The 19,854-nt window shown below is 39.5% G+C and overlaps 1 protein-coding gene across 9 annotated transcripts in view; it reads right to left on the minus strand.

The window, feature by feature from the left end:
• AMN1 (antagonist of mitotic exit network 1 homolog (S. cerevisiae)) overlaps positions 1-18,986 on the minus strand; it is a 27,374-nt gene extending 8,388 nt beyond the window's left edge. The window contains exons 1-9 of one of the 9 annotated variants that reach the window (XR_774267.1): positions 18,861-18,937; positions 17,116-17,301; positions 15,546-15,656; positions 11,885-12,017; positions 8,068-8,212; positions 5,641-5,858; positions 3,011-3,149; positions 2,331-2,571; positions 1,919-1,976 (exon numbers count right to left, since the gene is read on the minus strand). Coding sequence is in view for 8 of the 9 variants with exons in the window: in XM_010566231.1 (XP_010564533.1) it covers positions 3,027-3,149; positions 5,641-5,858; positions 8,068-8,212; positions 11,885-12,017; positions 15,546-15,610 (684 nt within the window). In the remaining variant the exon portion in view is untranslated. The other 8 variants (XM_010566231.1, XM_010566227.1, XM_010566225.1 and 5 more) reach the window with 8 other exon arrangements.
• Positions 18,987-19,854: the final 868 nt, after the last annotated feature.

A 19,854-nucleotide genomic window follows, 5' to 3' on the forward strand; every position in this document is an offset into this window, starting at 1 on the left:
TGATTTACATTTGTAGGCTGGGTATGAGAGGTGTCTTTTGAAGACTACCTGCATAGTCTCGGGGTTGTTTAGAAAATCTGGAATCAATGTTTTGCTACAGCTATAGTGTAACCAGCTAAAAGACAAAGACGTTTTCAAGTCAATGCTAGTATATATAAAAAAATCTCTCATTGCTATGGTCTGAAAAATAATAATTTCATCTTGTACCGCAAGACTTAACAAGACTAAAAAGATTGTCCAAAATAGACAAGATCAGCTGGAAAAAAACAAAACCAAATCTAACTGTTTGCCCTCCAAATAAAACAATAACAGTTCTATTTTTTGCAGGTTATTAATATGTGAGAGACTGAAAGAGTTAATGTCTCAAACATTGTGGTGGGGCAAGTTCTGCTTAAAGACGAACTCTGCATAACAAGGAACCGTGCACACCAAGGAACCACAGGTGAAAAGCAGCCGCTGAGCACCCATCAGCACAGACATAAGGGGAGGGCCGTGCCGCAGGGTGGGCAGCAACCTGTTCTGATAAACCGTTCTCATACAAAGATCAAACAATGGTCATGTCTGCAGGGAAGGGGAATTTACTCCCCAAAGGGCCCCCAAGCTCACCAACCCATTTCCTGAAGGTTACACCTAATTAGCCCAATGAGTTTGAGTGCCTGTCCAAAGGAGGGGCAAGGAGATGATAAAAGGAGAAGCCCCACGCGCCCGTGCCCATACGAATGGGACCCCTCGGCTGACTGGACCAACGCTGGACCCAGGACCGGTGACATCTTTCTCTCTTCCTTTTTCTCTCCCTGTCTTCTTCTCTCTTTCTTTTTCCACAATCCCTACACCTCATCCCTTTAGACATAAACCACTGACCAACTCTGGGACTAGGAGTGGATCCAGCCACCCCTGGGCTCCTTTCTGAGGAGTCCAGAAAGCAAGGGGCTCCGCTCTGAACCTCCTGACCCAATGGGAGGGATCGCCGTCTTCCCTGGATTGATGCACACGGTTACCGCGGGTTACACGGTTTACAGAGGTAGTTCCATGCCAATTCCTGTTGTGAGGAACCATGGCACCTACTGTTATGCCTCCCAAGTGCAGTTTGCTTCTGCCATGAATAAAACGTTTAACTGATCATTTGGTGTCATTTCGCCTTAATTTGGGGAATGAGGGAATTCCAAACTCAACACGACTCCCTGGTCTGTCCAGCCCGTGTTGTGACATAATACTGTCAGTTGACCCAGAATTGGTATTTTGTTTAGGGTTGTTTTTTTTATTAAACACTATAAATTTGTTTCCCATCTTAGTTTCCAGATGAATAGCCTGGATTCAGAACCAGCCTTTACAAAAGCAAAAAACCCCACACAGATAAGAAATGTAATATATAGAAAAGTAGATAATTTATGGTAAGAGGTATGGGGTGCCTCTTCTCCATCTTTTTATCACTGTCTAAGTGCCTAGAGAATCTTTATGCAAAGACAACTTCATTTTCACAGTTGTTTTCATGAGGTAGAGATTTACCTATGCAGAGGTGCTAACTGATTTCTTAAATCCATGAAATTATCCACATTACAAATTCTGCCTCAGTGTTCAACAGAATCAATAACTCCAAAGAAATCAAGGGAAAAAGTTAAGCATTCATTTGCATTTATTATACAGCGCTCTAAAACAACATGAGTTAAAATAATCATACTACATTCAACAGAAGAAAACACATTTTGAAAACACTGAGAGTCTCAAAAAGCTGGTCTGGGGCACTGCTACAGAGAGACAGAAAATATTCAATTCACAATCAAAATCTGGGCAAGTGTGTATACAAACAAAGGCAAAAGTCAGTCAATAAAAACCATCCCTCAGAAGTAATACTGATAATAATTTAAAAATGCAGGTACTTGCTTTTGTTCATTTCTTTGTTATTAGGTTAAGTAAGTTACCTTTAAATTCTTTGAACATGTTCCACTCACTAGTGCTACAACGCCATCATCTGTTACCTAGAGAAAAAAACACGTTGTTACTAACAATGGATTAAAGCTCAACACAGCTATTTGGGGGGAAAAAAATTACATTCATTTATTCACTCCCTGCAGTCACTGAATACACTTAACATTACAGTACTTTCTTCCCAGCTAAGCTTGGAGAGAAAATTATCCAAGTATGGTTTTTTCAGTCTATTAAACACTGCTGCATTTTACTGCCATGTGATGCAGCCTGGCTTTCTACCCAGATGTTTCCAACTGTGTAACTGCTATTTCTGCAGCTTCCTTGTCTCACTTAACAGTGGGTACACTACTACGGTCAGAACACGGCACTTTTAATTTATTAGGTTTAAAGCATTTCTGCTATACCTAGACCAATTTTTCTTCTGTTTTCAGGATTGCTGGAGATGTTCCTGAAGTTTCTTGGGTTGGGAAAAAAAAAAGTAATCATAGCCATCTTTTATCTGCTGTCTTACTTTTACTTATCCTGAAGCAAACCAGTTACATAAGACAAAAATCCCTCAAACAAGCAGTCTTACAGCAGTCATACGCTCACACTAAAAGGTTTCTCAAAGTGATTGGCTACAGCCAGCCACGAAGCAATGATTACCTGCAAGAGAGAGGAGAGAGACAAAAGACATTTCTTTCCTTAGAAAGGCAAGAAAGGCCAATTTATTCATTTGCTTCCAGGAAGAAAATTGATTAAACTTCCTCCCCACTTCAAAAGCTGGATTGGTTATCAGATCCGTCACACAGGTTTTTTTCATAGAGTTTATATTAGATGGCAGGAATAGTAGTCATCACATATACACAGTAAGGCTCAGCCAAATTTGACAGCTAGAATCCAGAGGGCACAAGCTTCATTTCTGTTAAAAGATTTGATTATTCCCATTGCACAAATTGTCTTACTGCCTTCTGGCCCTCTATTGCAAGTCTACCGTACAGAGCTGTAATAGAAAAGGTCAGATCAGTGCAAACAGAGAACAGACAGGAACGTCCCAGCATGGATGCACATAAAGACCTGTAAGAATGGCAGGTATTGTCAGTACCTAGCTTAGCAGGTCATCAAGACAACAGCACATTTAGCTCCTCAAGACATCCAGACCAGGAGACAAAGGGCAGTAAATGAATAAATTCTAGTAACTCCCGTAGGTGGGACAGAACGGAGAGAGTAATCACTGTCAGTTCCTAAAGGGTATAAAACAGCACATTCAAAACCAGTGCATGGTCACCAACCTAAGACCAACCCGAGTAAAGTGATGAAGATTTGATAACCTGTGTCCCTTATCCTCCATCTCATCAAAACAAACCTGGATCAGACTGCCTGGTTGGTGCATGAACACCGGGAGAGACCATCTGAAAGCTACTGTCTTGATGCTTGTGAGCGTATGGTTATGACAGTGTGAGAGATGAAACCAGTTTTCTGTTTGAAATCAGTCCCCTGATTTCCCTGTATGAGCTCACAGCAACCACTGTTACACTATTACTAGCGTTGCAGTATTGTCTCCTACTCTGTTGCATATCTACGTGCATTGTCCGTAATGCCACATCTGCCCATCCTCATCAAGGGATACACTCATACTGAGGATAAACCACCTGCAGTTAGTACCAAGCCACAAATACATCAGCTTCTTGGTATAGACCAGTTGTTACCGAACTCCGTATGCATCTCTAGCAAAGGCTTACATAGCCCAGTACCAGCAGTTACATACATTAGCAACCCAGCTCCGTTCTACATGAGAAGCGTCTGCGCAGATAAAACTGCTAACCTGCAAAACTCCTGCTTTTGCCAAAACATTTTGCAGAGAACTAAACTGTCCCACACCCTACATAGAAAACTGCTGCAGTCTGCACAGCCTTTTCAGGCAAGGTTCTTCCCACAATTATTTGCCATACACCAAGTCAATGAACATTAAAGAGGAAATGTACTATTTAATTAGTGCAAGGATTTGGATTCTTGAGACTGTGTTTCTACCTGTTAATACTGCGGGATTTAGAGCCCACTAGAAGGAGAGTAGTAAGTACAGGATTTATGTATAAAACCTACCTCCTCAGAATGGTACTATAGGTGTAGTGATAAGTAAACATATATTTCTTATGGGGTCTTGGGCCACTGTAGCAGAGTTCTTCAGGCCAAGCTTCCACTCACTCTCTGTGTGTGTACAGGAGAGACAGAGCTACAGCTTCTTCTTAGTTCAATCCTTCCCTTGCCTCACCCACCCCATTTCTTGTTATTTAGTACCACTTCTATACCTTCTACTTATTGTATTTCATCTCTGCAGTCACCAGATGAGCCTATTTTTAAAATGGCTCCATCACCTTGAGGCATTTGGCCCCTTTGTAGTCTAGCTCACATCTGCTTCCCTGCTCCTGCAAGTGAACTGTGCCCTTCTTTGCCTGTTCATTTATGCCCAACGTTCTCACTGTTTTACTCTTTCATACAGCTTTGCCAGTTCCACTTGATATTTTTACTATGCATTCTGGCACTCAAACACAGTATGGTTAGGCCTCGCAATCTCTACAGGTGTGAGCCATCCGTAGTTTCTCTGCTTCATCCTAAACTTATTTAATTTATACCTAGTATATGTTTCCATGTATTTTTAGTCAAATGAAATTCAGAATTCTAGTCTATTGTCACCATATGATTATCAGAAAGGAAAAAAAAATGTGGAAATGTTTAGTTACTCAAGAAGCTTTAATCTCATTTAAAACATATACAGGGAAACTTAGCTATTTCCTATAAAAGAAGAGAGATGCAAAGGAATAAAAAAGTAATGAAATAAGTTTGAAGAAATAGAGTTAAATGATAATTATGAAAATTACCAAAAAAAAGATTAAAATACTTTTGATGCCCTACTTCTGGGAAAACTGAAAGAAGAATACAATCTAAAATAAGAACCTGCTACGTGTTTTCCAGATCTGGCACTTCATTACGAATGCTCTGTGCTTGACTCGCATTCAACATAATCACTCACCATCACAGTCAACTGAACACTACACTTACTGCAAAAAATCCTTTCCCTCACTTCATTATCTTACTGTAATTATGAAGTATGTTACAGTATTGCTGTTGCAGCTGTCTTCCCCCTTCTCATGCTAAATACTAACTGTTGTTAAATCCTCTTACCTGCCCTTCCTGACATTGTAAATGTCATTCTTTCTGCGTTGACTGCATAACATAACTCTGACAAGCCATTCAGAAGGCACAATCACTCTTGAACTAGAACTAATTATGAAGTGTTCACTTCTAATAGGGACTTATATTGTTTGACATCCTATATTATTATTACTCAGGTCAGTTTGTCCTAACTGAAAGCAGACAATATTCTGTCCAAGACTCTACTTTTTTTAAATGAAATATTTTGGACTACTTTACAACTTGAAGATAATTATTGCACTAAATAAAGATACTGAAAAAAAATCTCCAATATTAGGTATATTCTAATAAAAGTTTATCTTTGGTCCACAATACATGCTGTAATACCAAAATGTATATTTTTCTGGTTACCAAGATGCAAAATGTATCTTTCCTTTTCCTTGAGAAGAGGAAACTGGAAGGGAACTGTGGTCCTAAATCTTGTAAAGAGTAGAGCTAAAAAGATCCCCTTTCAATTTTATCATGACAATCTTAAAAAAATAAACAAACAAAAGTCAATTGGCCAATTGCCACCATAGTTACCCGCGTAGATGAAAAGTCCACACTGTGAAGAAATTTGCAGTTTTCTCCTAGTGCCTGCAGAGATGCATCCATGATGCCTGAACAGCTGCCCAAGTTCACTATTTGTAGGAACTGGCAGTTGAGCGCAAGAGCAAGAACTCCACTGTCAGTTATATCGCAGCACCTTTTAAAAGACGCTTCACACAAGTAAGGACAGGACAAGGCCAGTGCTATGACACCTGTCAAAGAAACAGAGCAATTTAAAGAATTATTCATTTTTTAACATAACCACCATGCTGAATCCAATTTGCTGTCCCCTGGTCATTGACTGTTCCAACTTTCATCTCATGCCTGGCAGCAGGACTGTACAAGGAAATAATTTTGTGGTTGGTTTCTTTTAATTCAAGGATGAGAAAAAGAAAATGACAATGAACAATGCTAGAATTGATGAAAATTTCTAAATGCTGAACTCCCTTCTGTACTGCAGAGGGATACCAAAGGGATATTACATACATGAGGTATCACCTCAGTGAGTGCATGAAAAAAAGCCAATGGCTTGAAAGCAGACTGATGATAATGCCAGTTCCCACTGATGGTTCAGTGAGTATCAGGCAAAAAGCAAGGTAAGAGGTCATGTCTGAGGTCAATTTAAGAAATCAAAACAGTAGTTCAGAAGCAGGACAGGAACCAGGTACACCTATGACACAGCTCAGGCCGGGACTGAAGGTCCATGGACAGCTGGTGTAGGTGGGCATGGCAGGTGAGACCAGTCATGGGCATTATGGTCTGTTGGTGCCCTCAGAGCCCTGACAGTAATAACCAAAATATTTGCACAGAAGTGTCAGGAGGTAGACAATAAAAGTACATGAACTACAGATGCAATTTGTGAAAGGAATTTATTTCAAGGATGATAGAAACATTATGATTACAGTGGTACAGAAAATTACATCACTTACAGATAGAAATAAAAAGTTGAATGTCATTAAGATATGTTACTATGTAAGAACTTCAAAGAAACATGGATAAAATAGTACTTGCTTGGGTCAGAATCATTGCAAAGAATGATAGAAGAGACAGTAGGGGTAGTTGAATTTGACAGAGAAGTAAGTACTACTGGATATTGTATTGAAGGACACTATATGTTCCACATACAACCTACAGAGCAAATGTTTCCTAGTAATGACAGGGCTCAGGTATTTCTCGATGTGGTAGCCAGCAGGTTTCTTAAAAAAAAAAAAAAACCAACCCAAAACCCAACAAAACCACACAAACGCCCCCCCAAACAAACTAATCAACCCTCCCCACTTGTTACTGAATTAGTAAAAGGTAACACTTCTTTAAAATGGGGTGGTTTGGGGTCCTTTTTTCTGTATGTAATTGAGATGAGTGATAAAGAACTGTTCCAGCTTAAACTAATGGCTTCATAACCTATTCTCAGTTTAAAAAGGGCTCAGTTTATAAGTAGTAAAGTTGGATGGACTAGGAACTTGCCAATAAAGAACTAGACTTCCCAGTTTAATTGCAAAGTAATCTGGGATCTCTATCCAAAGAGATGAAAAGTATACCTAAAGAGCTCTAGGCTTAGCCAGTACCTTAAGAACCGTATTAGAAATCAGTGGACAGATGAAGACATGGTGGGAAGACTATTGCAAACTGTATCTTAGGGGTCAAAAAGTATAACAATGAGGTGACACTGAAAATAAATAAAATGAATTTTTAAAAGTTTAACCGATTACTTAAGTAAAAAGATAAGTGTATCACTATGCAGTGGTAAGAAAATACAAACCAAGACTTATCTAAAGTACAGTATACATTAGCTCAATACTAAATTAATATTTTGCCTCAATTTTCAGTAAGGATGAGTTAATGATGGAGCAAAGGAGTAAGTATAATTAAAAGACAAAACAAAGCTTGTGGGAAATAAAACTCAGCAAGCTTAATTCTTTTAAGCTAATAGGTCCTGATACAACTTGAAATTGGAGGTTACAAGTAACACCTGAAATCTTAAAGTCCTAAAGCAAGTCAAGTCTTTTAAGTCAGAGAAGATGCTATAAGCTTACTTGATAACAAATCCATTTAACTAAAAAAGGGGAAAAAAGTAATTTAGGAAATCACAAGCCTGAAACTTCAGCCCCAGTGGTACTGGTAAGGCTCTAGAACAAGTTTTGAGGAAGGAATAATTAAGGTGAAGTGGAAAATACAGTCAAATGTAGCATAGTTTTACCAGAAACCTAGCAAGAGAGTAACCTGATAGCTCCTTTCATAGGATAATCAGTGCTCTAGGCCTATAATTTACACCACTGAAGTGACTTTTAATTAGTATTGGTGTGGCATTGGGGATTTTTTTTAAGCAATATTTACCCTATATATTTTTTGCAATTTACTCCAATCTAACAAGAAAAAGAAACCAGAAATAAGATCCCAGTTATCTGTGCACAGATAACATACCTTCTGAAGTGATTCCCAATCTGTTTTCTTTGCAAGAATTTAAGTTGATTTTTTTCAGTTGCTTGCAGTTATAAAGCTGCAATAATGCATTATCTGAAATATCACAGTCTCGAAGGTCTAGAGACTCTACAGCAGGGTGCAATACCTGTAATGAAAACCTACCATTTCAGTCAAACTCTATGTCATAGAACATGCATATTTTTATCTAAAATACTTGTAATGTTAGACATCACATAGAACTTCTAAAAATATTCACTAGAGGATGGGGTTACCAGTCCTAGGAACTAAAAACTCTAAAGAAAATATGGTGTATTTGCCACAACAGTTCATCTCCTACAGCATGAACGTTCAGTTTCTGTGATCACATGTAGAGTAGGAGCACATCAACAATACTATTTAAACAGTGAAAGTACTATTTTGATGGCACAGTTGCTAGCACTAGTGCTTCTGCCAGCAGGGATATGTTTACCAAGGATAATACCCTCAAACTAGCACAACTTTGATGGCAGAAATCCAAGGTGTAAAAAAATACTGTGATCAAAACTTAAATCCACTCAACAGCTAAGGGTAATATTTGAAAGATGTTTTGCCCCAGAGTATTCTTCTCACCTACACACACCCTTTTTCACATAAACAAGCAATCTCATTATCATACCACGAGGAGCTACCAAATCCTCATTAAATAGGGTCTTTCATTCCCACAAGACCATAGGTTACAGTTTTTGTGAAATCTTCCCAAGAGGACATTTATGAAATTTAGACCCAAAGCAATGGAAGGCCTCAGATTTTAATAACAATAACCATATATCTTACCTCTAATTAAATTTTCAAGGATTCTCACTACTTTTTAATAAATACTGTCTATAGTCCCCTCTTGTGCAAACAATCTATACCTTTGCTGAGCTGTCCTTCAGACCAATAGGCAAGCATTAGATCAGGTTTTCACATTACCTTATGCTACTTCCTCCAGCTTGTCATTCCCTTCTTTAACTCACAAAGATAAAAGCATACGGTAAATCTCCATACACAAGCAAAGATAGTAGCATAGCTGACAGGCTTGTTAAAGGCCTACTGCTTTCTCACATTCACCATTCTAACAGGTACAATAAAGATATTACCAGGAATATTGTTTTTCTGGTTTGTAAATATATAAAATGCTAAAATCTTTACTGAGAAAGTCAAATAAGCCTTTTAAAAAAAAGTAAAAACTTCTAGTAGATTGTAACTGCAACCCTTCTGCAAAATGAATGGCAGACCTCAGACAACTTTGACAGCTTTTTCTCCCCAAATGTTAAAATCCTCAAATATGTCTCTTTATGCCACAAAACCACCAACACATCCTACAATACACTCGTAAGTAGTTTTCACAAGATAACATTCAGCTCTTATTTCACGCATATTTCTGAATTCCTATCTAAGGAAGTAAACCAGGCAAACCCAGAGATGACGTGCTTAAAGCCAAAGTCACCATCAACATTTTTTCAGGTTATTTTCCTTGACTGTTGGCTTTCTTTCACAATTCCAAATTGCCTATGACACAACAAAAGTGAGCAAACTGCTGGTTTTGAAGCCACATGGGAAATCTTATGAGAAAAAGAACCATTAGATGCAAGGAAGTCTAAATGAGAAGCAACAATACTATCAGAATACCGCCTATATAAAGTACCTGGAGTATTAAGCTTCCCTAGCTCATGATTCTTCACACACTCAGGTATTACTTAGAGGTTTGCTTTCTACTGTTATTCACAGATTCATAGTCACTGAATGCGTATACTAAAATCTAATCTGTCTCAAAGAAGATGGAATTTTAGATAGAGTAAAGATTGTTTGGATGCAGAGTACAGGACATTAAAGTATAGACTTATATCCTGCAGACACATGCTGATTGGTTTTATAGATCTTTATGGTAAAAGTGAATTGGAGTAAGGAGCTTAGCATGCATGTCATGGAAGGCTGCTCCAAGAAAAAAGCAGAGTAAGGGAAAAAAAACCAAACATGGTAACACAAATCTGGGCAAGAACAGGGAGGTAAGAGATTAAATAGAAGCTTATGTGTAAGTGCAGGTTAACAGAATTTCAAATGGAAGAAATTTAACTTTAAGCAAAATGCTTAAACACCACCAAAGAAAGGACATGCATAAAAGCAAATGAGATAGCATAGCCTGGAAAATTCCAGGAGAATAGGTCTAGCCTATAGTGTCAGCAGTACAGCAATACTGTGGAGACTATGAAAGAAAAAGGCAGGACAGAAGCAATGGCAAAGAAAAAACATTCCTTATCCATATGGAAGACTAAGTGGGACGTTGCAAATGTGTCACATGTAGAATACTTTGGTTATACATGATGTGAGCAAGGAATAGTAAGAAGAGCTAAATAACATATGCCATTTTTACTATGCTGAGCAACAAGAATATCTGCAAGATGACAGAACAGGAAAACTGAGGAGCGAAATGGTATGGAGAAACAGTATGAATTCAGAATCCAAGACATGGCTAGCATTTTTTTAAAAATGCAAGTGAGATAGACCTGGAAACTGTTAACAAAGAAAGCTAAGGTATAACATGCCCAAGAAAAGCAATGACAGCTAAGGATAGAATTGCAGGAAAATGCAGGAAAAGGAAAGGAAAAACACATTAGAAAAAGAACCAGAACAGAATATCCCAGTGTCAGATGGAAAACAGGCTCCAAGAGAAGGCACTGATCAACTGCTGAATGAAGACAAAGACAGATGAGATTTTACAAAGAGACAGAAGAAAAGATTGGAACTTAAACCCTCTAGTTTGTTTCCAGACTAAAGATATCCTAATAGGCTTTCTGCATTTGTACACACACAGTCATATGGTTTTAATTACATACATCTCTTAGGATACTTAGAAAGGATTACTTACTGAAAAGATAGCCTAAACCAAATTTTGTCAACTCAAATTTTCCAAAATAAGATAAATTAATAAGACTCTGAATTTTACTCAAAGACTTATTTTGTACAAACAAAAAGTAGTGCATACTAAATTTTTTTGTTTATAAGTTTTCCACAGTACTTCTGATTCTGCCTCTAGTCTTGGCTTCACTATTCTGACTCTGAGAAACTGATACCATTTGCCTCTTCCAAGTTACACATCAAAGCAGGAATGAACAGGGAGTCATTCATTTTCTGTTTCACCAAGGCCAACCTTTAGCTTTCCTCAATTCTCATGCGTCCCTTTGAGGCTAAACAAGGTAACAGTAGATAGATACCAAAATAGATGTGCCCCTGAATTTAGAGCTGAAGAAAAGTCATTAACTGGTTTCATTTTGAAACACTGACACACATCAGTGAGCAAAAGGCATGAGAGAATTTCACCTATCAATTTCTAGCCCTAGCATCATTGTATTTCAAAGAATCAAGATTTAAATAAATTATATGGAGATCATGTGCATAATACTAATAGATGATAACAGAAATCTAACAAGTTCCTGAAATCTTTTCATTACTAAATTATGCACTAGCTTCTTGAAACCATACTACATTCAGGAACAGAGGCTGGTTTGCAATAGAGTCTAGTTTCCTGTACTGAAAGGGATAATATACGTCAGCTGATTACACAGAAGTCAATTATCACTGAAGAGAGAACGTTTTTAATTTACTTGTCACTACAAACATAATCTTATTGCTACTAACACAGGACTATTGACATTATGATGTTTAAGAAAAAAACTGTAAAGACATGGACAGAGTAAGCAGGCCTGAATTTATCTGTTATCTCATGTAAACAGTTTTAGTTTAGTTCATCCTTGTGTATTAAGTATCACAGACAGAATAGTTTTGAATGGGTTCTTACCTCACTGATATTTGAATCAGTTATTTGCCCTTGCCTACTCATTAATGTAATCAGTTTATCCTTTATGTTGGGCGGCAATGACTTAATATCCGCAGCATATCTGCAAAGGTTCTTTGTCAAACACTGAAGGCATCTGAAATACAGGAAAGTTACAGTACAGTCAAAAATAGGTGTCGTGGTTTAACCCCAGCCAGCAACTAAGCACCATGCAGCCACACACTCACTCCCCCTGCACCCAGTGGGATGGGGAAGAAAATCGGGAAAAGCAGCAAAGCCCGTGGGTTGAGATAAGAACGGTTTAATAGAACAGAAAAGAAGAAACTAATTATGATAACACTAATAAAATGACAACAGCAATAATGAAAGGATTGGAATGTACAAATGATGCGCAGTGCAATTGCTCACCACCCGCCGACCAACACCCAGCCAGTCCCCGAGCGGCGATTCCCCGCCCCCACTTCCCAGTTCCTATACTAGATGGGACGTCCCATGGTATGGAATACCCTGTTGGCCAGTTTGGGTCAGGTGCCCTGGCTGTGTCCTGGGCCAATTTCTTGTGCCCCTCCAGCTTTCTCGCTGGCTGGGCATGAGAAGCTGAAAAATCCTTGACATTAGTCTAAACACTACTGAGCAACAACTGAAAACATCAGTGTTATCAACATTCTTCAGGTACTGAACTCAAAACACAGCACTGTACCAGCTACTAGGAAGACAGTTAACTCTATCCCAGCTGAAACTAGGACAATAGGCATTACATTATTAGTACTAGAACAATCAAACCATAAGATGTCATTTTCTGCATCCAGCTATGCTGCCTGCAAGCCTTATCATTTCCAGCTGTTCCATGCTACCACCAATTCAGTCATTACCCTTTGGTCAAGAAATTAAGCTGTCCTGGGATAAGAATGATGGTTCTCACACAGCTGGTTGAAATCCTATCACAATCAGAAACATTTGATTGGTTTGACTCAGTATAGACATTCCTTTTTTAATAGCAGTATTTTAGGCCTCCTTCCCCCTGCATGTTTATTCATAAGAACGATTTATCAGCCTGAAGGAAACAGCCTGATTATCATACACACCGGGCTAGAGATTTTGAACTAACAATAATGCCAACATATACTGCATTGTCTATACACCATAAACACCCTGCTCTCCGAGCACCTTTTGTATTAGGGTCAAAATTGTTTCCCCGTTCTAAGCAATCCGTTCCCTTGGCCACAAACTGAAACTTGACTTACACAAAGTTTCTATCATGAGATACTGCTGAATGAAAAATTGCAAACAAATCTCAAAGACACACAGGGCTTAAGTATTCATCTGAAAAGGAAGGACTATGCAGAAATAAATATGAATAGGCCTACTAGAATCACAGAATACTGGGTGATGCTTTAAGACAGAATTTGAAATCCTAGGATTTTTTCTGTGTGAATGTAAGAAAAAGGGATCATTTCAGTCAGAATGTGTTAAGAGACTCCAGATGGAACAGAGCTTTTGGGAAGAAAACATTAAGAACTTCACTTAAGCAAAATAAAACAGAGAGATCAATATTATCCAGATATATGTGGAATAGTACCCAGGTGGAACACTTGAAATAATGTTTTTCAAGATCAAATATACAGAAGAGTGTTCACCTATGCAATATTGAGTACTATAGAGGGACACTAAACATGCAATCCTATTTTTTTGAAGATTCCTAAGGCACTTTAATATCTCATAGGATACATAAAATGTTAATGGTCCAACCTCTGCAACTTTAAATTACAATCACAGGCTTACTGAAACACCAGAGGCAACTTGGGGAAGAGTTTATGAATAGCTTCTAAGCATCCTGAGCATAGTGACCTTCAGAGCAATCACCAATCGTTAATATGGTAAAAGACAACTGCTGGTCCTTAAGGAAGAAATTGCAACTCTCTGAAGGGAGATTTTATTATCAAAAACCAAAGTCCCTAGGTAAACGAGGAACATAAACTAGAACGAAGCTAACCAACATCCAGAGATAACTGAAAAGGTAACACTTTGTCATGTAGGAAATGCCAAGACTTTAAAAAGGATTACACTACAGCAAAACTAAAATGGAGGGAACTGAAATGGGGGACGAAGGGTAACTCCTCACTGTCCCCCTCTTGCTTAGGAACCTAACAGGAGTCCATATAAGTGATGGAGTTCTTTGAATTGGAGGTTCTGTTATCTGTTGATCATGGCTACCTGAATTAGATGCCCTAGGCCAACTTTTCTTTTTAAATCCTATCCAAAATTTTGAAAGAAAATATTACTGTCCTACAAAACATTTTGCTTTTGTAGAATCAACATTTTTCCATTAACTCACCCTACTAGTAAACTCAGAGCAGCTACTGTAATTGCACAGTAACTCTCTACTGTAGTTGGCCTCTATACTTTTATGTGATCTGGATACACACAGCAATAACTAAGACTGGTAAGTAAAGAGTATAATGCATTCACCTGGCAGACAGATTTTGTCCCAGCCTAACTTAATGAAAGAAACCTCGAATCCTGTTTTTCATGGACAGGGAAAACTGAGTAGTGCTTTACTCCTGTAATGACCTGATAAAAGACCATTCCTTCTTCCAAACCCCTCAACTGCTTTTTCCCTGCTCCACATTATCAGACTTGTTACACCAGCTGTTTGTAGTTCAGAGTTGTCTATAAAGTGTCAAATGGCATACTCACTTGTTCCAAATGTGTCAGGAGGTGCGGAACGGAAAAGGCCTATATGATCTTTAACCTTAAGCTTTATGACAGGGTTAAGGCCTTGTAACAGGACAAATGTGTATATGTCTAATACATAAAACAGAAATTAGATCTTTATGACTAATTACTCTACAAATAGTCTAACTTACATCAAGGTGTAGCTTATACTAAGTTATGTCACACGAAATATAATAGCAGAACATATGTTAGAAGCAGGACACATCAGAAGAAGAAAGGAACCAGAAGAACAGATACTACAATTGGTTTAATGGCAAATAACAAAATAGATACATCTTCCTGCATTCTTTAGGGATGGATAATTCATATTCATAGTAAGACCACAAAAGGAAGCTCTGTTTTGAAACTGCTGCTCTACTTCTGTCCTCAGGTTTTTTTCATGCAGATGTACCCATCTGCAAATGTTATGATGCCTTTGTAAGACACTGAGAAGTTAGGTAATGCATTAGTCTGCAATAGGCTGCCCCCCTGTTAATATCTGTTACACAGGAGCTATCTATCAATGACGCATGGAATAATCAAACCTATGCAATACCTAACTACATACTCTTGTGATGACTTACATGTGCAGCACACTTCTTTATCATGTATTGACAGTCTTAATTAAAACACCTTTAAATCTGATGTTTTATTTGTGTTGTTCGAAGAGTCTCATGTTTGATGGTAGAAACACTCTTGGTTCTGAGCTCATGTCTGGTCATGAACAAGTCAGCTTAAAATACCTGCCAGGGCTCTGAGAGATTTGTAACAGCAGCCTCCTAAAAGCATGACAGCTAAAGCTGTTATCTGCCCCAGTTGCCTTCTTCACCTCTCCAGCAAGCATTTTTGCTGCCAGGCATCCACTCTATTCGGCAGGCCCTGTCAGTGTCCTACACTGTCAGTTTTGAACCAAGCATAATTATGTAAACCAACTACAAATTTGGCGTACCTCAGTATGCTGGCCTTAAAAACTGCATCAGCTAGGAGTGAAAGTGTAAGCTGGTCATTTCTCATCTTGGGAACAGTAACTTCAGGAAACAGAAGCTAATATAAGACATAACTTGACCAAAAAAAAAAAAAAAGAACGTTTCTAAATATTTCCAATATGATGCTCTTGTGCATGTGACCTCTGGAGTACTAATTTCTCTTTTGGGGCAGGGGGCAAAGGCCAACAAGCAGCAGACAAGCAGCAGATACCATCAAGCAGTCCAAACACCTTAATAAGTGCACTTTTTGTTAGGTCTGGAGATCTTAAAAATAATTTCCTTATCAAAAGGACTAGTCCACACACTAATAGATTTGTTTCAGGTTTTAGTTTCCGCTGTAAGATCTACCAGTTAAACAATAAGCCTAAGGGTTAGCATAGGTAAGAAGCTTAAAGTACAGTCTGGCATAAATAGATGGCCACCACCTGATTGGCATAAGACAAGAAACAATACACTAAAATTACACACATTTGTTTAAAAGATGTATAATTATTAGTTTCAAGTATTAGTCATACTGGTATAATTATATCGTTATATTATCTAGAAAATCATTGCACCAGTACTAATAAAGTAGTGTAAAAAGATTAATAACCAATCAAAAGTAGAAATTGTTTATGGTATCAAGTGCTACAGTACATGTAAAGAGAAATTACTAGGTCTAAGATCTAAGGTTAATCACGAGAACATAAGCAGGCAGTGTAATATGCGTCTTAAATATAATTTTAACAGGTTAATCATGCACAACAAAAAAAGTATGGGTACTGCAAAATGAGAAAAGTTATTAGCAAGACAGAACCCTTGTAATTAATTTCTATTAGCAGTCCAGCTGTCATTATATACCACTCTAACCAAATGTAAAGTCCAAACAGAGGCTGAAAAGGCTAGTTCCATGCCCCCCTTGTCTCCCCAACCACTTTTTACTGCACCTGCATCATGCAGGTTCTGAAATTCACAGCTGCAGCGTGGCATCTGATCTGAATGAAAATTCCCTTGACTAAACTGTGAGGTCACAGAAATAATACTGCCAAAGCAAGTAGCTGAGGGCAGGGGGCGGCAACAGCCTAGAGTTAAGCCAAATTAGCTTTAGCATAAAGCCACAACTCTGGAGTCTCTGCAGACAACCTTTTTGCAACAGAACCTTGTCTGGCACCAGAATGCCACCAAATCACAGCAAATTAAACTCATACGAATTAAAAACTCTAGGGAGGTCAAAATATTAAGGCTCTATAATCTGAAGCATAGCACAGATTTAAGCAAGGACAGAAGGAAGATTTCCAGTGTGGAAGCACATTAAAAAAACAACACTAAAGCTAGCACAGTGTAATAAGAGCACCTGTAGCAGGTCACTGCAGAAGACACTGCAATGAGAAGACAGTGATTTAAAGCAGAATCTGGGCAGAGTTTAACCACAGGCCTTGCTTGCAGAGACCTGTATGTCAGCATGAGTGACCATTACATAACCTGAGCACACACCAGGATTGCCTTTAACTTGTTCCCCTAGAGATGTGTAGGAATGCAGGGTTTTCACTGTACCTCAGCGACTGCTGGATGAACTTGGCTGACTGACTGTAACCGAGAAGCCCATACATGGATCCGACTCAGTATACATAAAAGTAGCTTACACCACCCACATTCTTTGTCTTGTCTTGAGATTAAACAGCATATCTACATGTAACTTTCCTTTACTTGACTGCAGAAATGAAGAATAGTTGTTTACTTCTAAAAAAAATCTTGTCAAAGCTCTAAAGACCATGAGTGTGAACCTCACCACAAATGGGATCTGTGCAGCATGCTGATCAATGTGAAGGGGCTTGTCTCATGATGTTATTGCCAGGGTCCTCAGTATCAGAAGAGACTTCAGATTGCTATCACATTTTCCACTACTACTATTCTTTATGCAATAAACCAGTTAACTAGCCTTGAGAGCCCACGCCTCTCCTACTGAGATCCCAAATGAACCAGAACCTCCTGGGTGCAAAATAGCACCCTACCTTTGGCTAGGGTGAGTCAAACAGACTTTCTGAGCCTTTGGGGGGCCCATGTCCACCTACCACGAGACTGTTCCTGCTTCTATGATGGATGTCTATTGAGTCATGTGAATGGTCAAGCAGTCCTTTGTCATACAAGGGCACACACTTCAATTAAGTGCTAAATAGATATTTATCGTGTGACACCTACATTTTGGCCACTGGGTAGATGAACTTTTCTGGCTATTCATCCTGAAGGAGGCAGATTGTCACTGTATACTGTAGTACTTAAAATCAGTTGTATCTAAAAAATTAATACGAACGTAAGATTAATTTTTTTCTCTTGAAGACACTAAGTGGCTAATGCAGCCATGCTTGAATAGGGACCTGCAAATCTAGACCGATTACTTAGCTAAAATTTGCAGAAAATATTCCAAAACCAATGCAGATACATGGAAATCAACGTGAGCTATGCCAAATCTTCTAGTTACATTTAACTGTCTCTTGCCACAGAATTTTAAATTTAGCTTGAAAGAAGAGCTTATTAAGATTAATCGCATTCTTTTCAAAAAGCTGGTTGATATTCTCAGAGTCTATTACTGATATGCAGTTTAAATGATCATTTAAATTATAAATGTTTTCACTGTTATTGCACTTTATAGGAAACACTAAAGCTTATTGGCTACACCATGGCAACTATAATCTTATCTTCAGTGCTTTAAAAGAAGAATAAAAGTCTAAGACTAACTGTATTGTTTGCTAGCTATTTTCATCTGTCCAATCAAGTATTTTATCCCTATGCTGTCTCTAACTCCCTCCTAAGCACAGAGGAATGTGATATAACGAAAAACTCAAAGCAAAACACCATTCAGTGGATTCACTGGGGCCAGGGATCATCACCCATCCCTCCACATCCAGACCTGTCAGGGATCATCCTGCTATCTACCTGCCAAACCCCATCAGCCCCCCAAACCCTGCCACCTGTCCTGTAACTCCTCCCAAACCGTCACCTCTGCCAAACCCTGTCACCTACCCTGCCACCACTACCAAACGCTGTCACCCACTCTACCATCCCCACCAAAGCCCTGCCAAACCCTGTCCCCTGCCCTGTCCCCCTGGCCAAACCCTTCCTCCGGGGTCCCCCATAGGAGGGTCCCGAGGGTTGCCTCGCTGGCGCTGCGTTTACTCGAGGCCGCGGCCCCGCTGTAAGGCCAGCTGTCTGACCCGCCCGGCCGCCCCTGAACCCACCGGACTTCCCGGAGGGAAAGGGGGCCGCCGGGCACGGGGGGAGGGTGTCGGGGCGGCACTCACAGGTCCAGGAGGAGCTGGACTTCCTCGCCGGCACGGTCCCAACCGCCGCTCAGGCGGCTCATGGCGGCGGCGGGGAGGGCGGAACGCGGCGCCGCCCCGACCCAACGGCTCCGGAGTACGGTGCCAAAATGGCGGCGGCCGCCTCCGGCAGCCGGGCATGACGGGAGATGTAGTCCTGCTCCCGGCCCGCCCTGGGATCGCCTCAGGGCTTGTGGCGGGAAACGGCAGGAGTGCCTCATGAGGCGGCCTGGAATATTGTGAAACTCCCCAGATCTCGCACAAAGGGGTTGTCTCTCCCCACTTCCAGCGCTTAATGTCTAGGACAGAGTATCTTCCCAAGCCTGGAGGAAGTACAGGGGAGCTTAGCAGCCTTCCGGCAAGGGGCACAGTTTTAACCGCTGTTTCCCTCATTGCTGCCATCGGTGGAGTCGTACCACAGCACTGGCCTTCCTAATCTCCATTAATCTGCAGAGATGAGACCCTGCTGTCTGCCAGATCTTTCTACCTGCAATTCATGTTCTCTCTTTCTCTTTTTTCCTTCTTTTTTTTACATTTCTGCCTGGATAGTGTGATATAAATTGAGACCACACAGTCCTTAGGAGCTAACAATATTATTAGCGTATAATTGCTGCATCATTATCTTCAGACACAAGACCGATCACCTCTCCCTACTATAAAGAACAAGTGATCCACTAAGATAAGGAAACCTCCGTTCTCACAAAATTAACTGAAAGATCTACATCCAAGAGAAACGGGGGTTGCTGATGATGCCTGATAACTTTGCTGAAGTCAGCGACTGAAACATCTGGATTAACAGCTAAACCACAAGGATGCTGATGAGTGATGATGTTGCAAGACCTACAAAATATAATTTTTTATGATTGGATAATTAGAAATATGCATTAGTAGGTAATTGGATGATGCCTATCATACCCTTATAGTGTAAGCTATGATATGAAAGAAAAACCGCTTGGATGTGCCCAGTTTGGCTGGG

The sequence above is a fragment of the Haliaeetus leucocephalus genome, unplaced genomic scaffold, assembly GCF_000737465.1.
Source record: "Haliaeetus leucocephalus isolate CR32 unplaced genomic scaffold, Haliaeetus_leucocephalus-4.0 Scaffold206, whole genome shotgun sequence".
Lineage (NCBI taxonomy): Eukaryota > Metazoa > Chordata > Aves > Accipitriformes > Accipitridae > Haliaeetus > Haliaeetus leucocephalus.